Source organism: Cherax quadricarinatus, chromosome 3, assembly GCF_038502225.1.
Source record: "Cherax quadricarinatus isolate ZL_2023a chromosome 3, ASM3850222v1, whole genome shotgun sequence".
Taxonomy (NCBI): Eukaryota; Metazoa; Arthropoda; class Malacostraca; order Decapoda; family Parastacidae; genus Cherax; species Cherax quadricarinatus.
Window position 1 is genome coordinate 79,384,210 of NC_091294.1, and position 13,819 is coordinate 79,398,028.

Consider the following 13,819-nt stretch of genomic DNA (forward strand, 5'->3'; position numbering starts at 1 on the left):
TGGCAAGACAGTGAGAGTGTGAATGATGGTGAAAGTGTTTCTTTTTCAGGCCACTGTGTCTTGATGGGTGATGACCATTCTGTTGAAAAGAACAATAATAATAATAATAATAATAATAAGTGTTGATAATTGAAGGTAGACTTGTAAATAATGATTTGTGTTTCAGGTTGGTATATTGACAAGGTTAAGCCAGGAGAGCGCAGACGACTACAACTTTGTACGAGCCTTCGAATGTTTCCAGCACAAGAACCATACGTGTCTGGTGTTTGAAATGCTTGAACAGAACCTCTATGACTTCCTCAAACAGAACAAATTCTCTCCACTGCCGCTGAAATTCATCCGACCCATCCTTCAGCAGGTCTTGACAGCTCTTCTCAAACTTAAGGTACTTCAGAGAATAAAATGGTACAGTACTGTGACTGCAACAGTACACAAATGATCCGAACATAGGAGAGACAGGCTTGTGATTGTGTTTCAGTCCGACTTGAACCATTTATGAAACATTGTCATGAGCTTCTCCTATATGCGGGTTGTTTATATAGAGTAGTGCTCTGGTACCCACAGGGGATACCTTCCAAAAACTACCATGGAAACCTGAAACTGTGGATAGTAGTGAACACTACATACAAGTCATTTTATATTTACATACTTACCTATGATAAAGTTTAATTAATAAATTTTGCAAAATAATCCAGAATTAACGCTTTTTCACTGATGGGAAGCACTTCATGGCTTCTCTTAGACTTTGAACAACTGCGACTATTACAAAAAAAGTATTTTTAGATGGTGGATTACTCATTTTGTAATAAAGAGTTCGGGATACATAAATACACGTTAAAATAAATGAATCTTTAATATTATATAAAAACAACTATCTTTGGTCTAGAGGTATTCAAAATATACATACATGCTACAATAATAAATTATTAGCATTTTAAAATAATAAATGATAATTGGTAACCCTACACACAGGGTACCACTTTTTCAGACACTACTGTGTCACTATATATATCTATGCTAAAATAATAAATTATAAATAACATATTTACAGTAATAAATTAGTCAACTCTGTCTCACGACACCCTAATGACGCTCCGTGTCACACGACACTTATCCGAGTTGTGACGCTCCCTATGTCTCACACGACACTTACCCGTGTAATGACGCTCCATCTCAGCTGTGTCCCTTGATGCCCTTTTCTCTGCGTAATGACGCTCCTACTCTCCGTGTCACGACACCCTTTTCTCTGCATCATACACTACTGTGTCACTCTTGACACCCAGTGACACACTCACACAGCGTCTTTCTCAAGGCCAGTCACATGACACTATTCAATGTACACTACAACCGTAACTTCTTTAGTGTCACACGACACCCTTTTCTTCTCAGTGTTCCACTACGGTCCTATAGCATATCTCAGTGTCACACTCCGTCATACTTCCTTAAGTGTCACACTACGGTCCTAGCCCAGTTCAGTGTCACACTCTAACCTTTTCTTCACGTAGTGTCCCACTAAAACAGCATCCGATGACTCCGGCCCACAGTTGACCAGCGTAGGCGGTGAGTCCGCAGACATCACCTGGTAATCCTATAAATACTCTCTAAAGGCCAGTAGAAGTACACCGTAAGATGGTCTGGTGAGTACTGTCTACCGCCTTCAAGACCAGTTGACACACCGCAAGGTGGTCCAGTTAATACTGCTTGCAGAACACCATGCTGCGAGCTCACTGAATGCGGCCGTCAAGTAACTGAGGCCATCAGACTCAGTGAGCTGCAGTGAGCGGTTCTTCTAAAATCAGTAGAAGCCAGTAGAATACTCTCTACTGCCAGTAGATGTGTACCATTAGGTGTTCTGGTAACTACTGCTTAGATGTGTACCGTGAGGTGTTCAGGTACTTACTGCTTAGATGCGTACTGTGAGGTGTTCAGGTACTTACTGCTTAGATGCGTACCGTGAGGTGTTCAGGTACTTACTGCTTCTAAAGCTGGCTCAGCAGTCCCCACATTGGGTTTGATGACATGCCCTGTGGTACTGCCAGCCGGCAGGTTAACCATTTAACCGCTGGTTTGGCAGGGGGCCGCAACAGCGACCATCACTACTTCTGCACCTTGGGACCATTAATAAGCAAAATTAAGGGTTATTTTTATGTCACGGTGTACTGTGGGATTCGGATTCCGAATCCGTGGATACTGGGGTTCTACTATACCTGGAGGGTGTTCCGGGGGTCATTGCCCCCATGGCCCGGTCCATGACCAGGCCTGGTGGTGGATCAGGACCTGATCAACCAGGTTTTGTTACTGCTGTCACACGTAAACCATAGGAACCACAGCCTGGCTGGTCAGGTACGTACTGACTTTGGGTATCTATGTCAAGGTACAGTAGAACCCCTGTATCCACAGATATGGGGGCTCTACTGCACTACAGTCCTCCCCAGTTTGTACTCGTCTATTTGTGGTTGCAGGTGTTGAGTCTCAGCTCCTGGCCCATCCTCTCAGTGCCACTTGCCAGATTTGCTCCATTCTAGACTTGTGAGCACTATCATACCTTCTCTTACAACTCTGTATAGAGTATGCCTCAGTGGGAATCAACTAGACAGTAACTGACTGAATGATAGTGAATGTGTCAATCTTTATGTGGACACAGCTTGGGGAGATACAGGCTGATACCAGTAATGAAAAAGAATATTTTTTTGTGATTAAAAATATGAGATGATTTCATGGGTTAATCTGTAGTGATCAGCATAGGCTGAAGATTATTTATATCAGAATTAGAGGCTAATTTATAGGCCTAGGCTAAGGGTATTTGTGTCAGAACTACAGGCTAATTTATAGGTCTAGGCTGAAGGTATTTGTGTCAACTATAGGCTAATTTATAAGCCTAGGATGAGAATATTTGTGTCAAAATCAGGATCTATATTGTGTAAGTTATGTGACCAACTTATGTGATCTCAAATAAGTTACATGACCTTAAGTTATATGATCTCAAGTTACTAGAAGGTATGAGTAAGTTAATTATTGCTCTATTAAAATTATTTTAGAAAATGACTGTAATTCAAATGTTGAGGGGAATAATTTATCATCATCTTAACCTGGAGTCTACCTGAATTATACCTGGAGAGGGTTTCAGGGGCCAACGCCCCCACGGCTCGGTCTGTAACCTGGCCTCAAAAAATGTGGAGCACTAAATGATTTTACATGTTAGGATAAGTCTGATGCATTTTCTTAGAAATCGGAAGGTGGATAATATAATTATTTTGTCAGAGGTCTAAGTCGGATCAAAACATCGTGGTAAGTGTGTCTCCTATGTGTGGGTTATTTGTGCATATACAGTGGTCCCCCGCTTTTCGTAGTTCCCGGCAATCGTAAAATTCACCAATCATAGAGGTATTTTCGTATAAACATGGACTCGCTTTTCATAGGTTGACTTGCGAGTCGTAGTTCGTCTGGGACGCGTACCCAAGGCGTGAGCCAGGGCAGCAGCCAGTCTGGCATTGTTTACCAGTGAGCGAAGGTCCCCTCACGTGCTCCAGCGAAATATTTTATAATATTCCATTTATTTTAGTGCTTGCAAGTACTAAATAAGCTACCATGGCTCCAAAGAAAGCTCCTAGTGCCAAGCCTGTGGTAAAGAAGGTGAGAAATACGATTGAATTTAAGAAAACCATCATCGAACAATATGAAAGTGGTACAAGTGTGGCCGAACTGTCCAGGATGTATAAGAAACCCTACACAACCATATGTTCCATAGTGGCCAAGAAAAAATGAAATAAAGGATGCTGTTGTTGCAAAGGGAGTAACTATGCTGACAAAAATGAGATCACCAGTACTGGAAGAGGTTGAGAAGTTATTATTGGTGTGGATAAATGAGAAACAATTAGCAGGAGATACTCTTATGACTTCGTTTATTTGTGAAAAGGCTAGGCAGTTGCATGAAGAAGATTTGGTAAAGAAATTGCCTGCAAATAGTGGTGAAGTGAATGAATTTAAGGCCAGCAAAGGCTGGTTTGAGAGATTTAAGAACCGTACTGGCATACACAGTGTGGTAAGGCATGGTGAGGCTGCCAGTTCGGACCACAAGGTGGCTGAAAAATATGTGCATGAATTCCAGGAGTACATAGAGGCTGAAGGACTGAAACCTGAACAAGTGTTCAGTTGTGACAAAACAGGCCTCTTTTGGAAGAAAATGCCAAAGAGGACCTTCATTACACAAGAGGAAAAGGCAATGCCAGGACACAAGCCTATGAAAGACAGGCTGACGCTAATGTTCTGTGCTAATGCTAGTGGGGATTTCAAAGTGAAGCCATTACTAGTGTACCATTCAGAAAATCCCAGAGTGTTCAGGAAAAACAATGTTATGAAGAGTAAATTGTGTGTGTTTTGGAAATCTAATAGTAAGGCATGGGTCACGAGGGAAATTTTCGTCGAGTGGTTCAATGAAGTGTTTGGCCCTAGTGTGAAGGAGTATCTCCTGGAAAAGAAATTGGATCTCAAGTGCCTGCTAGTAATGAACAATGCACCTGCTCATCCTCCAAACTTGGATGACCTAATTTTCGAGGAGTTTGGGTTCATCACAGTAAAGTTCTTGCCCCCGAATACCACTCCTCTCCTCCAACCCATGGACCAGCAGGTTATTGCAAACTTTAAAAAACTCTACACAAAAGCAATGTTTCACAGGTGCTTGACTGTGACCACAGACACTCACTTGACCCTAAGGGAATTTTGGAGAGAACACTTCAGCATCCTCCATTGCATAACCCTTATAGGTATGGCTTGGGAGGGAGTGACTACCAGGACTTTGAACTCTGCCTGGAGAAAATTGTGGCCAGATTGTGTCGACAAGAGGGATTTTGAAGAATTTGGGACTGACCCTAATGAGCCTATGTCTGTTGTAAAATCAATTGTGGCACTGGGGAGTTCCATGGGGTTGGATGTGAGTTTGGAGGATGTGGAAGAATTGGTGGAAGACCACAATGAAGAGCTCACCACTGAGGAGCTGCAAGAGCTTCAGCAGGAAGAGCAACACATCGCAGCTCAGAATCTTGCTGCAGAGGAGGAGGAAGAGAGATGGAAGAAGGTGCCTTCTTCAGAAATTAACCCTTTGACTGTCGCGGCCATATATATACGTCTTACAAGGTACCGTGTTTGAGGTATATATACTCATAAATTCTAGCGGCTTCAAATTAAGCAGGAGAAAGCTGGTAGGCCCACATGTGAGAGAATGGGTCTGTGTGGTCAGTGTGCACCATATAAAAAAAATCCTGGAGCACGCAGTGCATGAGAAAAAAAAAACTCCGACCATTTTTTTTAATTAAAATGCCGAATTTGTGGTCTATTTTCGTATAGTATTTATGGTTGTATTCTCGTTTTCTTGGTCTCATTTGATAGAATGAAAAACATATTATAGAAATAGAGGTGATTTTGATTGATTTTACTATAAAAAGAACCTACAATTGGAGCTCAAAGTAGGGGAAATGTTTGATTTTTGCCAATGTTCAAAAGTAAACAAATGATGCCATTGTCCAATAAATGTCCAACTAGCCATTCTAATATGCAGTCATGAATGGGTTGATGTTATTTATACAATTATTACAGTTATTGCAGTAGTCTGCATAATAGTAAGTCTTCTATTTTTTGTTTGAATAAAAATTCAAAATAGAAAGCAAGAGTAATATCAGAGGGGACTGGAGATGTGACTGATGAACAAAGAAAATGTTATTTTAGAGCCAGGAATGTCTGCATTGTTCATTCTGGACCTTATTTTGAAATTGTCATATTTTTTAGTTTTCGTGAAATTGGCCAAATTCCAAATTTCTGACCACATTATTAGGTAGTTGAAATCGGTAAATGGGCAGTTTCTTGTACTCAATCGATAGAAAAAATGGAGTTTTAAAGAAGTAGCTATGAGTTTGGGCGACTGGAACAATGGAATTAGCCGAAAATAGGGCTCAAAGTGGGCGAAATTGCTGATTTGTAAACAGCGCTGAGGTCGCTAACTTCGCGAGAGCATAATTCCGTCAGTTTTCCATCAGATTTTGTTTTTTTGGTGTCATTACAATCGGGAAAAGATTCTCTATCATTTCATAAGAAAAAATAATTTTTTTTTTTAAATTTTGCGACACCAGGAGACACCTCAGGATTGGGGGTTGCGACAGTCAAAGGGTTAAAGAGATTTTTACTATGTGGGGTAAGATGGAAAGCTTTATGGAGAAACATCACCCTAACAAGGTTGTTGCAAGCCAGTTTGGCAACATGTACAGTGACAAAGTCTTGGACCATTTTAGGGAAGTGTTAAAGAGACGCCAGAAACAGAGCTCTCTCCACAGTTATTTTGTGAGACAGGACTCCAGTGACTCTCAAGGTGGTCCTAGTGGCATTAAGAAACATAGAAGCAACCCCAGAAAAGCAAATGGTACCTGAGGTGTTGATGGAAGGGGATTCCCCTTCCAAACTATAAACAATCCCCACTCTCTCTCCTCCTCCAGTCTCCCATACACTAAGAAGAATCTCCAATAAAGGTAAGTGTTATGCTGTTAATGTTTCATTCATCATTTCCCATTGTATTGTTTATGTACTACATGCATATTTCATGTTAAAAATTTTTTTGTTTTAATACTTCTGGGTGTCAGGAACGGATTAATTGCATTTACATTATTTCTTATGGGGAAAATTGATTCGTAAATTTCGTTTATAGTAACGGCTCCAGGAATGGATTAATTACGAACAACGAGGGACTTGCAGACCTGTTGAGAATCTTGTATTTTTTTTTTTCAACAAGTCTGCCATCTCCCACCGAGGCAGGGCGACCCAAAAAAGAAAGAAAATCCCCAAAAAGAAAATACTTTCATCATCATTCAACACTTTCACCACACTCACACATTATCACTGTTTTTTCAGAGGTGCTCAGGATACAACAGTTTAGAAGCATATACATATAACGATACACAACATATCCCTCCAAACTGCCAATATCCCAAACCCCTCCTTTAAAGTGCAGGCATTGTACTTCCCATTTCCAGGACTCAAGTCCGACTATATGAAAATAACCGGTTTCCCTGAATCCCTTCACTAAATATTACCCTGCTCACACTCCAACAGATCGTCAGGTCCCAAGTACCATTCGTCTCCATTCACTCCTATCTAACACGCTCACGCACGCTTGCTGAAAGTCTTGTATATCTTGTATATTATGTATAATATCATTATTATACACAATACAGAAGGTCCTCAATGTATTTGTAAGTTGAAGACTTTCTGTAATTATGTTTGTATTTGTATCGCACACAGCAACTTGGGCTGATCCATGCAGACCTGAAGCCAGAGAACATCATGTTGGTAGACCCGGTCAGACAACCGTATCGTGTCAAGGTCATCGACTTTGGCAGCGCTTCTCACGTGAGCAAGGCCGTGTGTAACACCTACCTGCAGTCTCGCTACTACCGTGCCCCAGAGATAGTCCTCGGCCTGCCCTTCTCCGAAGCTATTGACATGTGGTCGTTAGGTTGTGTCATTGCTGAGCTCTTCCTGGGATGGCCGCTCTATCCAGGGTCTTCTGAGTACGACCAGGTAAGTTATTGAACTTTGTCTTACGCTAAGCTCTCATATTAAGTTTGTCTATATAGTACAATAGTTTGTATTACAACTACATTATTGAACTTTGTATTGCACTTAAGTTCTCTCACGAAGCTCCTCTATACAGTACAATATTTTGTAAGAGCAGTTGAAAAAGATGATCCAAAATTGAATAGCAAGTGGAAAGTCCTTCATAATACAAGCTATGCCATTTATTTTAAAAAAATTGCACCGAATAGACTAGCTTTATAAGAGAACTGACTGTATGCAGTACCTCTAACATGTGATGCAAAAGAGTAGGCCTGTTGACCTACCTACCTAATGGGTCACTAGGCCTGCTGTTGATCTCACATGGTACCTGCATATGCACTCTTGTGTTCTTGTTTGTAATGTTTCAACTAAGTTCCTGCAGAGGGAAACATTGCCACAATATAATGTTGCATTGGTTGCATCTGTGTTTGTTTACCTAAAATTATGTTTGGTGATTCTGCCATTATTATTCAATTTAATGTGACTGCCAGCTTTTGTTGTGAGTGTAAGTTGTTATAACTGTGACCTTCAGCTTTTGTTGTGAGTGTAAGATATTATAACTGTGACCTTCAACTTTTGTTGTGAGTGTAAGATGTTATAACTATGACCTTCAGCTTTTGCTGTGAGTGTAAGATGTTATAACTTTGCCCTTCAGTTTTTGTTGTGAGTTTAAGGTGTTATAACTATGACCTTCAGCTTTTGTTGTGAGTGTAAGATGTTATAACTGTGACCTTCAGCTTTTATTGTGAGTGTAAGGTATTATAACTGACCTTCAGCTTTTGTTGTGAGTGTAAGATGTTATAACTGTGACCTTCAGCTTTTGTTGTGAGTGTAAGATGTTATAACTGTGACCTTCAGCTTTTGTTGTGAGTGTAAGATGTTATAACTGTGACCTTCAGCTTTTGTTGTGAGTGTAAGATGTTATAACTGTGACCTTCAGCTTTTGTTGTGAGTGTAAGATGTTATAACTGTGACCTTCAGCTTTTGTTGTGAGTGTAAGATGTTATAACTGTGACCTTCAGCTTTTGTTGTGAGTGTAAGATGTTATAACTGTGACCTTCAGCTTTTGTTGTGAGTAAGATGTTATAACTGTGACCTTCAGCTTTTGTTGTGAGTGTAAGATGTTATAACTGTGACCTTCAGCTTTTGTTGTGAGTGTAAGGTGTTATAACTGTGACCTTCAGCTTTTGTTGTGAGTGTAAGGCGTTATAACTGTGATCTTTTGTTTACAGATTCGTTACATTAGTCAAACACAAGGGATCCCTGCGGAACACATGCTCAACAATGCCACCAAGACCACCAAATTCTTTTATAGAGACAATGAGTCGACCTATCCATTCTGGCGGCTTAAGGTGAGTCTTATCCTGTAGCAGTAGTAAGGATAGTGTCTGAACACTGGAGGATGGGTGTGGATAGTATAGTTCCGGAGGTGGGAAGTACAGTGCCTGTACTCTGAAGGATAAGTGAGAATGTTACAGTTCCAGAGGTAGGAAGTACAGTGCCTGTACTCAGAAGGATAAGTGAGAATGTTACAATTCTGGAAGTGGGAAATACAGTGACTGTACTCTGAAGGATGAGTGAGAATGTTATAGTACTGGAGGTGGGGAGTACAGTACCTGTACTCTGAAGGATAAGTGAGAATGTTACAGTTCCAAGGTCATTTACATAGTAATATCAGCCCACTTATGACTAGGCTGTTACTAAATTAGCCTCCTTAAGGCATTAAATTGTGTCTTTATTGTGACTGGTTCATCTTAAATTGTAACTATAAAATATGTTGTCTATTGTGACTTGTTGATATGAAATTATAACTGTAAATTATGTTGTCACAACAGACCCCAGAGGAACATGAAGGGGAGACCGGTATAAAAAGCAAAGAAGCACGTAAATACATCTTCAACTGCCTGGATGACATGGGTCAGGTCAATGTACCCACTGAACTTGAAGGCGGTGAGTTGCTGGCGGAAAAGGCGGACCGACGGGAGTTCATCGATCTGCTGAAGCGCATGTTAACCATGGATCAAGAACGGCGGATCAGTCCCGGAGAAGCGCTCCAGCACAGCTTTGTTACCCTCCAACACCTGCTGGATTATCCTCATTGTTCCAATGTTAAGGCTTCAATGCAGGTGCGTTAGGTTATGATGTATAATGTCCATAATGGGTTTTGATGTATAATGTTTATAATGGGTTATGTTAGGATGTATAATGTCTATAATGGGTTATGTTATGTTGTATAATATCTATCATTATTCCCACTATAAGGGGTAATATGTTATGTATAATGTCTATAATAAGTTATGGTATGATGTACGTATAATGTGTCATTATTTTCACTATAATGGGTTATGTTATGATGTATAGTGTCTGTCATTATTATAATGTGTTATGACAAAAAACATTATCCATGGAGGCAAAGAAGGGAATTTATGAGAGTATAGTGGTACCAACACTCTTATATGGGTGTGAAGCTTGGGTTGTAAATGTTGCAACAAGGAGGAGGCTGGAGACAGTGGAGATGTTGCATCTAAAGGCAATGTATGGTGTAAACATTATGCAGAGAATTCGTATTGTGGAAATTAGGAGGAGGTGTGGAGTTACTAAAAGTATTATCCAAATGGCTGAAGAGGGGTTGTTGAGGTGGTTTAGTAATTTAGAGAGGATGGAGGAAAATAGGATGACTTGGAGGGTGTATTAATCTGTAGGGGGAAGGAAGGTGGGGTATGGTCTTCCTCAAAAAGGTTGGAGGGAGGGGGTAAAGGAGGTTTTATGGGTGAGAGATTTGGACTTCCAGCAGACATGCATGAGTGTGTTAGGAGTGAATGGAGACAAATGGTTTTTGGGATATGACGAGTTGTTGGAGTGTGAGCAGGGTAATATTTTGTGAAGGGATTCAGAGAAACCAGTTAGCCAGACTTGAGTCTTGGAGGTGAAAAGTACAATGCCTACACTATAAAGGAAGGTGTTTGGGATATTAGTAGTTTGAAGGGACATTTACACTGTTGTATCTAAGCGCCTCTGCAAAGACAGTGATTATGTATGAGTGATGGTGAAAGCATTTCTTTTTTGGGTCACCCTGTCTTGGTGGGAGATGGCTGACATATTGAAAAAAAAAGTTAGTGAAAGTATATGATAATAATGGCATTATATTTGTGAAAATATCAGTGAAAGTTAATAATAATGTGGTCATTATACATCTCAGCAGATGATGGAGGTGTGCCGGCGGCCGGCTCCAGCATACGCCACAGCTGCCACGGTTTCCCAGGCTCAGGCGCTCCCGCCCTCACTCATGCCTAACTATGTTCATTCCACCAATGGTTCTGTCACTCTCACTTTCAACAATCAGATCACCAATCAGGTGTGTGCTATTGTGATGGTAAACACTCAGACAGCATGACTTTTATTTAATAAGATCACCAGTCAGATGTGTGCCATTGTCTTGTGAAGGTAGACACTCAAATAACTGATGAATTTTATTAAATAAGATAAGCAATCAGGTGCATATCATTGTCTTGTGGTGGTAGACACTTAGATGATTGATGACTAATACATTTACTTAAAGGAAAGGTAGTAAATACTTATATCTTTATTAGCTAATAAAATGATTGCAGTAGATATTTTAGTTTCAAAATAGAGAGTAGATTTATTAAAGCAAAGATATTGACTGCCTTTATCTTTAATAATTGATAATAAAAGTAGATTTACTTTGAGAATAGATTTATACACTTTAAGGTATTGGTTATTAAAAATGGGTTGCCCCCCCACAGTATGGGTTGTACCAAGGGAGTCGCAGCGGACGAGGCTACAGTGGCAGCAGTCGAGGAGAAGCCGCGGCAGCGGCTGCGGCGGCGGCTAGCTTCCAGCCACAGCTGGTGTCGTCCATCCTTTGTCCGCCGCCATACCAAGGTCTGGCGTCCCCGGGCAAGCATGTCACGGTAGTGACACAGCAACCACAACTTCAACTGCAGCCTTCTCTGCTCCCCCAGCAGGTCAGCAGACAGTCCCTTCACTCAATTCACTAAACCTGCACCTAGGAGAGAAGGGTATGGCCACATTTTGATCCAGATTTGACCGTATACAAATGCAGTTGGACAGAAATGTGGTCATTAGTTTCTTCTGTATGTGAATTATTTGTTTATTCCAATTGGACAGAATTGTGTATTGTTCGAAGTGGGCAGAATTGTGTATTGTTCCAATTGGACAGAAATGTAGTCATGAGTATCTCCTATATGTGAATTATTTGTGTTTTGTTCCAGTCATGTTTCTTTATCAGTTATGGCTGTCCTCTTATTGGTACATTCCTTATCGATGCACTGCACAACCCACACATAGGAGAGAGAAACATATGGCAACATTTTGGTCTTATTTAGACCATATACAAGTCCAATCAGCCAGAAATGTGGTCATTAGTTTATGCTATGTGTGGATTATTTGTGTGCTGTTCCAGTCATGATATTGTGACTTTCTGTACTTTTTCGATTGTGTTTATTCTCTTATTGGTGCACTCTCCTCTTTTATAAATCTCTTCTATGTATCGGGGAACGGGTAGTGATTTGAACCATGGCTAGTAAGTTCTAAACCTCACAGCTACATTTCTACATTGGTGTGACTTTTTAGTAAGAGCAGTTGATCATGTAGAACTAGAATTGTATAGCATGTGGAATGGTCTGCATAATGCTCACTATTGTGGTTCAGCTTTTGTAGTTGTAGTCACAAAAAATATTACATTATGTAGAGGAACTTTATAAGAGAACTAACTGTATATAGAGTAACTTTATAAGAGAACTTACAGTATGCAGAACATACAAGGTGGTGCTGTATCTTTGTTTCATGTACACAGGACACATACAATGCTTGTCAAGAGACGGTTGTTTAATTTGTGTGACATCTATTGTGGTTGTTATAGGTTGGCGGTGGTGGTCAGTATGTACCTGTCTCTATGGTGGAGCAACCAGGACGTGGCATGTTGTTGACAACTGGTGCGGCAGTGGGCGGAGGATGGGGTCGTGGCGGCCAGATGGCCCTGGTTCCCGGCGGCTGGCAGCAGCTGCCACAGCCACCGACTTCTCTGCAGCAACCAGCCAGTCTCCTGCCTGACGCCACAGATGCCTGGCGGCGGACATTCCTGGTTGACTCGTCAGTGGTGCAGGGAGATGCACCACCCGCCATGTTTCCGGTGGACCTGCACCCAGAGCTCTACGAGGCTTACCCGTCTGGCACCTGGGCGGGTAGCAAGCGCTCGAGCAAAGCCTCATTGCTGAGCCACTCCGGCGCACACGCTGCCCACACCCTCCATGTGGGCGGTCGACCAACACAGCCGCCTGCACACGACAAGAAAGATCTGAGCCAGCAGCTGTCACCCGTCAAGAAGCGGGTGAAGGAAGGTACACCGCCAGGTGCGTCATCTACACACTGGGGCGGCAGTGGCACAGCGACACAACTCAACCATAACTACCACAACAATCATGTGTAAGTAACAACTACCACAACAATCACATGTAACAACTACCACTACAGTTATATGTAACAACTACCACAACAATAATATGTAACAACTACCACAACAATAATATGTAACAACTACCACAACAATAATATGTAACAACTACCACAACAATCGTATGTAACAACTACCACAACAATCGTATGTAACAACTACTACAACAGTCATATGTAACAACTACCACAACAATAATATGTAACAACTACCACAACAATCGTATGTAACAACTACCACAACAATCATATGTAACAACTACCACAACAATCGTATGTAACAACTACCACAACAATCATATGTAACAACTACCACAACAATCGTATGTAACAACTACCACAACAATCATATGTAACAACTACCACAACAATCGTATGTAACAACTACCACAACAATCATATGTAACAACTACCACAACAATCGTATGTAACAACTACCACAACAATCATATGTAACAACTACCACAACAATCGTATGTAACTACTACCACAACAATCGTATGTAACAACTACCACTACAATAATATGTAACAACTACCACAACAGTAATATGTAACAACTACCACAACAATAATATGTAACAACTACCACAACAATCGTATGTAACAACTACCACAACAATCGTATGTAACAACTACCACAACAATAATATGTAACAACTACCACAACAATCGTATGTAACAACTACCACAACAATCGTATGTAACAACTACCACAACAGTCATAC

General features: G+C 40.9%; 1 protein-coding gene across 7 annotated transcripts in view; it reads left to right on the plus strand.

Annotated features, from left to right (window-relative positions):
* The window catches only part of Hipk (Homeodomain interacting protein kinase), a 160,087-nt gene that overhangs the window by 67,081 nt on the left and 79,187 nt on the right, over positions 1-13,819 (plus strand). For 5 of the 7 annotated variants that reach the window (XM_070092997.1, XM_070092989.1, XM_070092967.1 and 2 more), the window contains 7 exons: positions 167-385; positions 7,285-7,563; positions 8,832-8,951; positions 9,435-9,725; positions 10,799-10,954; positions 11,364-11,585; positions 12,503-13,065. In XM_070092997.1, the coding sequence (XP_069949098.1) occupies positions 167-385; positions 7,285-7,563; positions 8,832-8,951; positions 9,435-9,725; positions 10,799-10,954; positions 11,364-11,585; positions 12,503-13,065 (1,850 nt within the window). The remainder of the gene's footprint in view (positions 1-166; positions 386-7,284; positions 7,564-8,831; positions 8,952-9,434; positions 9,726-10,798; positions 10,955-11,363; positions 11,586-12,502; positions 13,066-13,819) is intronic. The other 2 variants (XM_070092969.1, XM_070092985.1) reach the window with 1 other exon arrangement.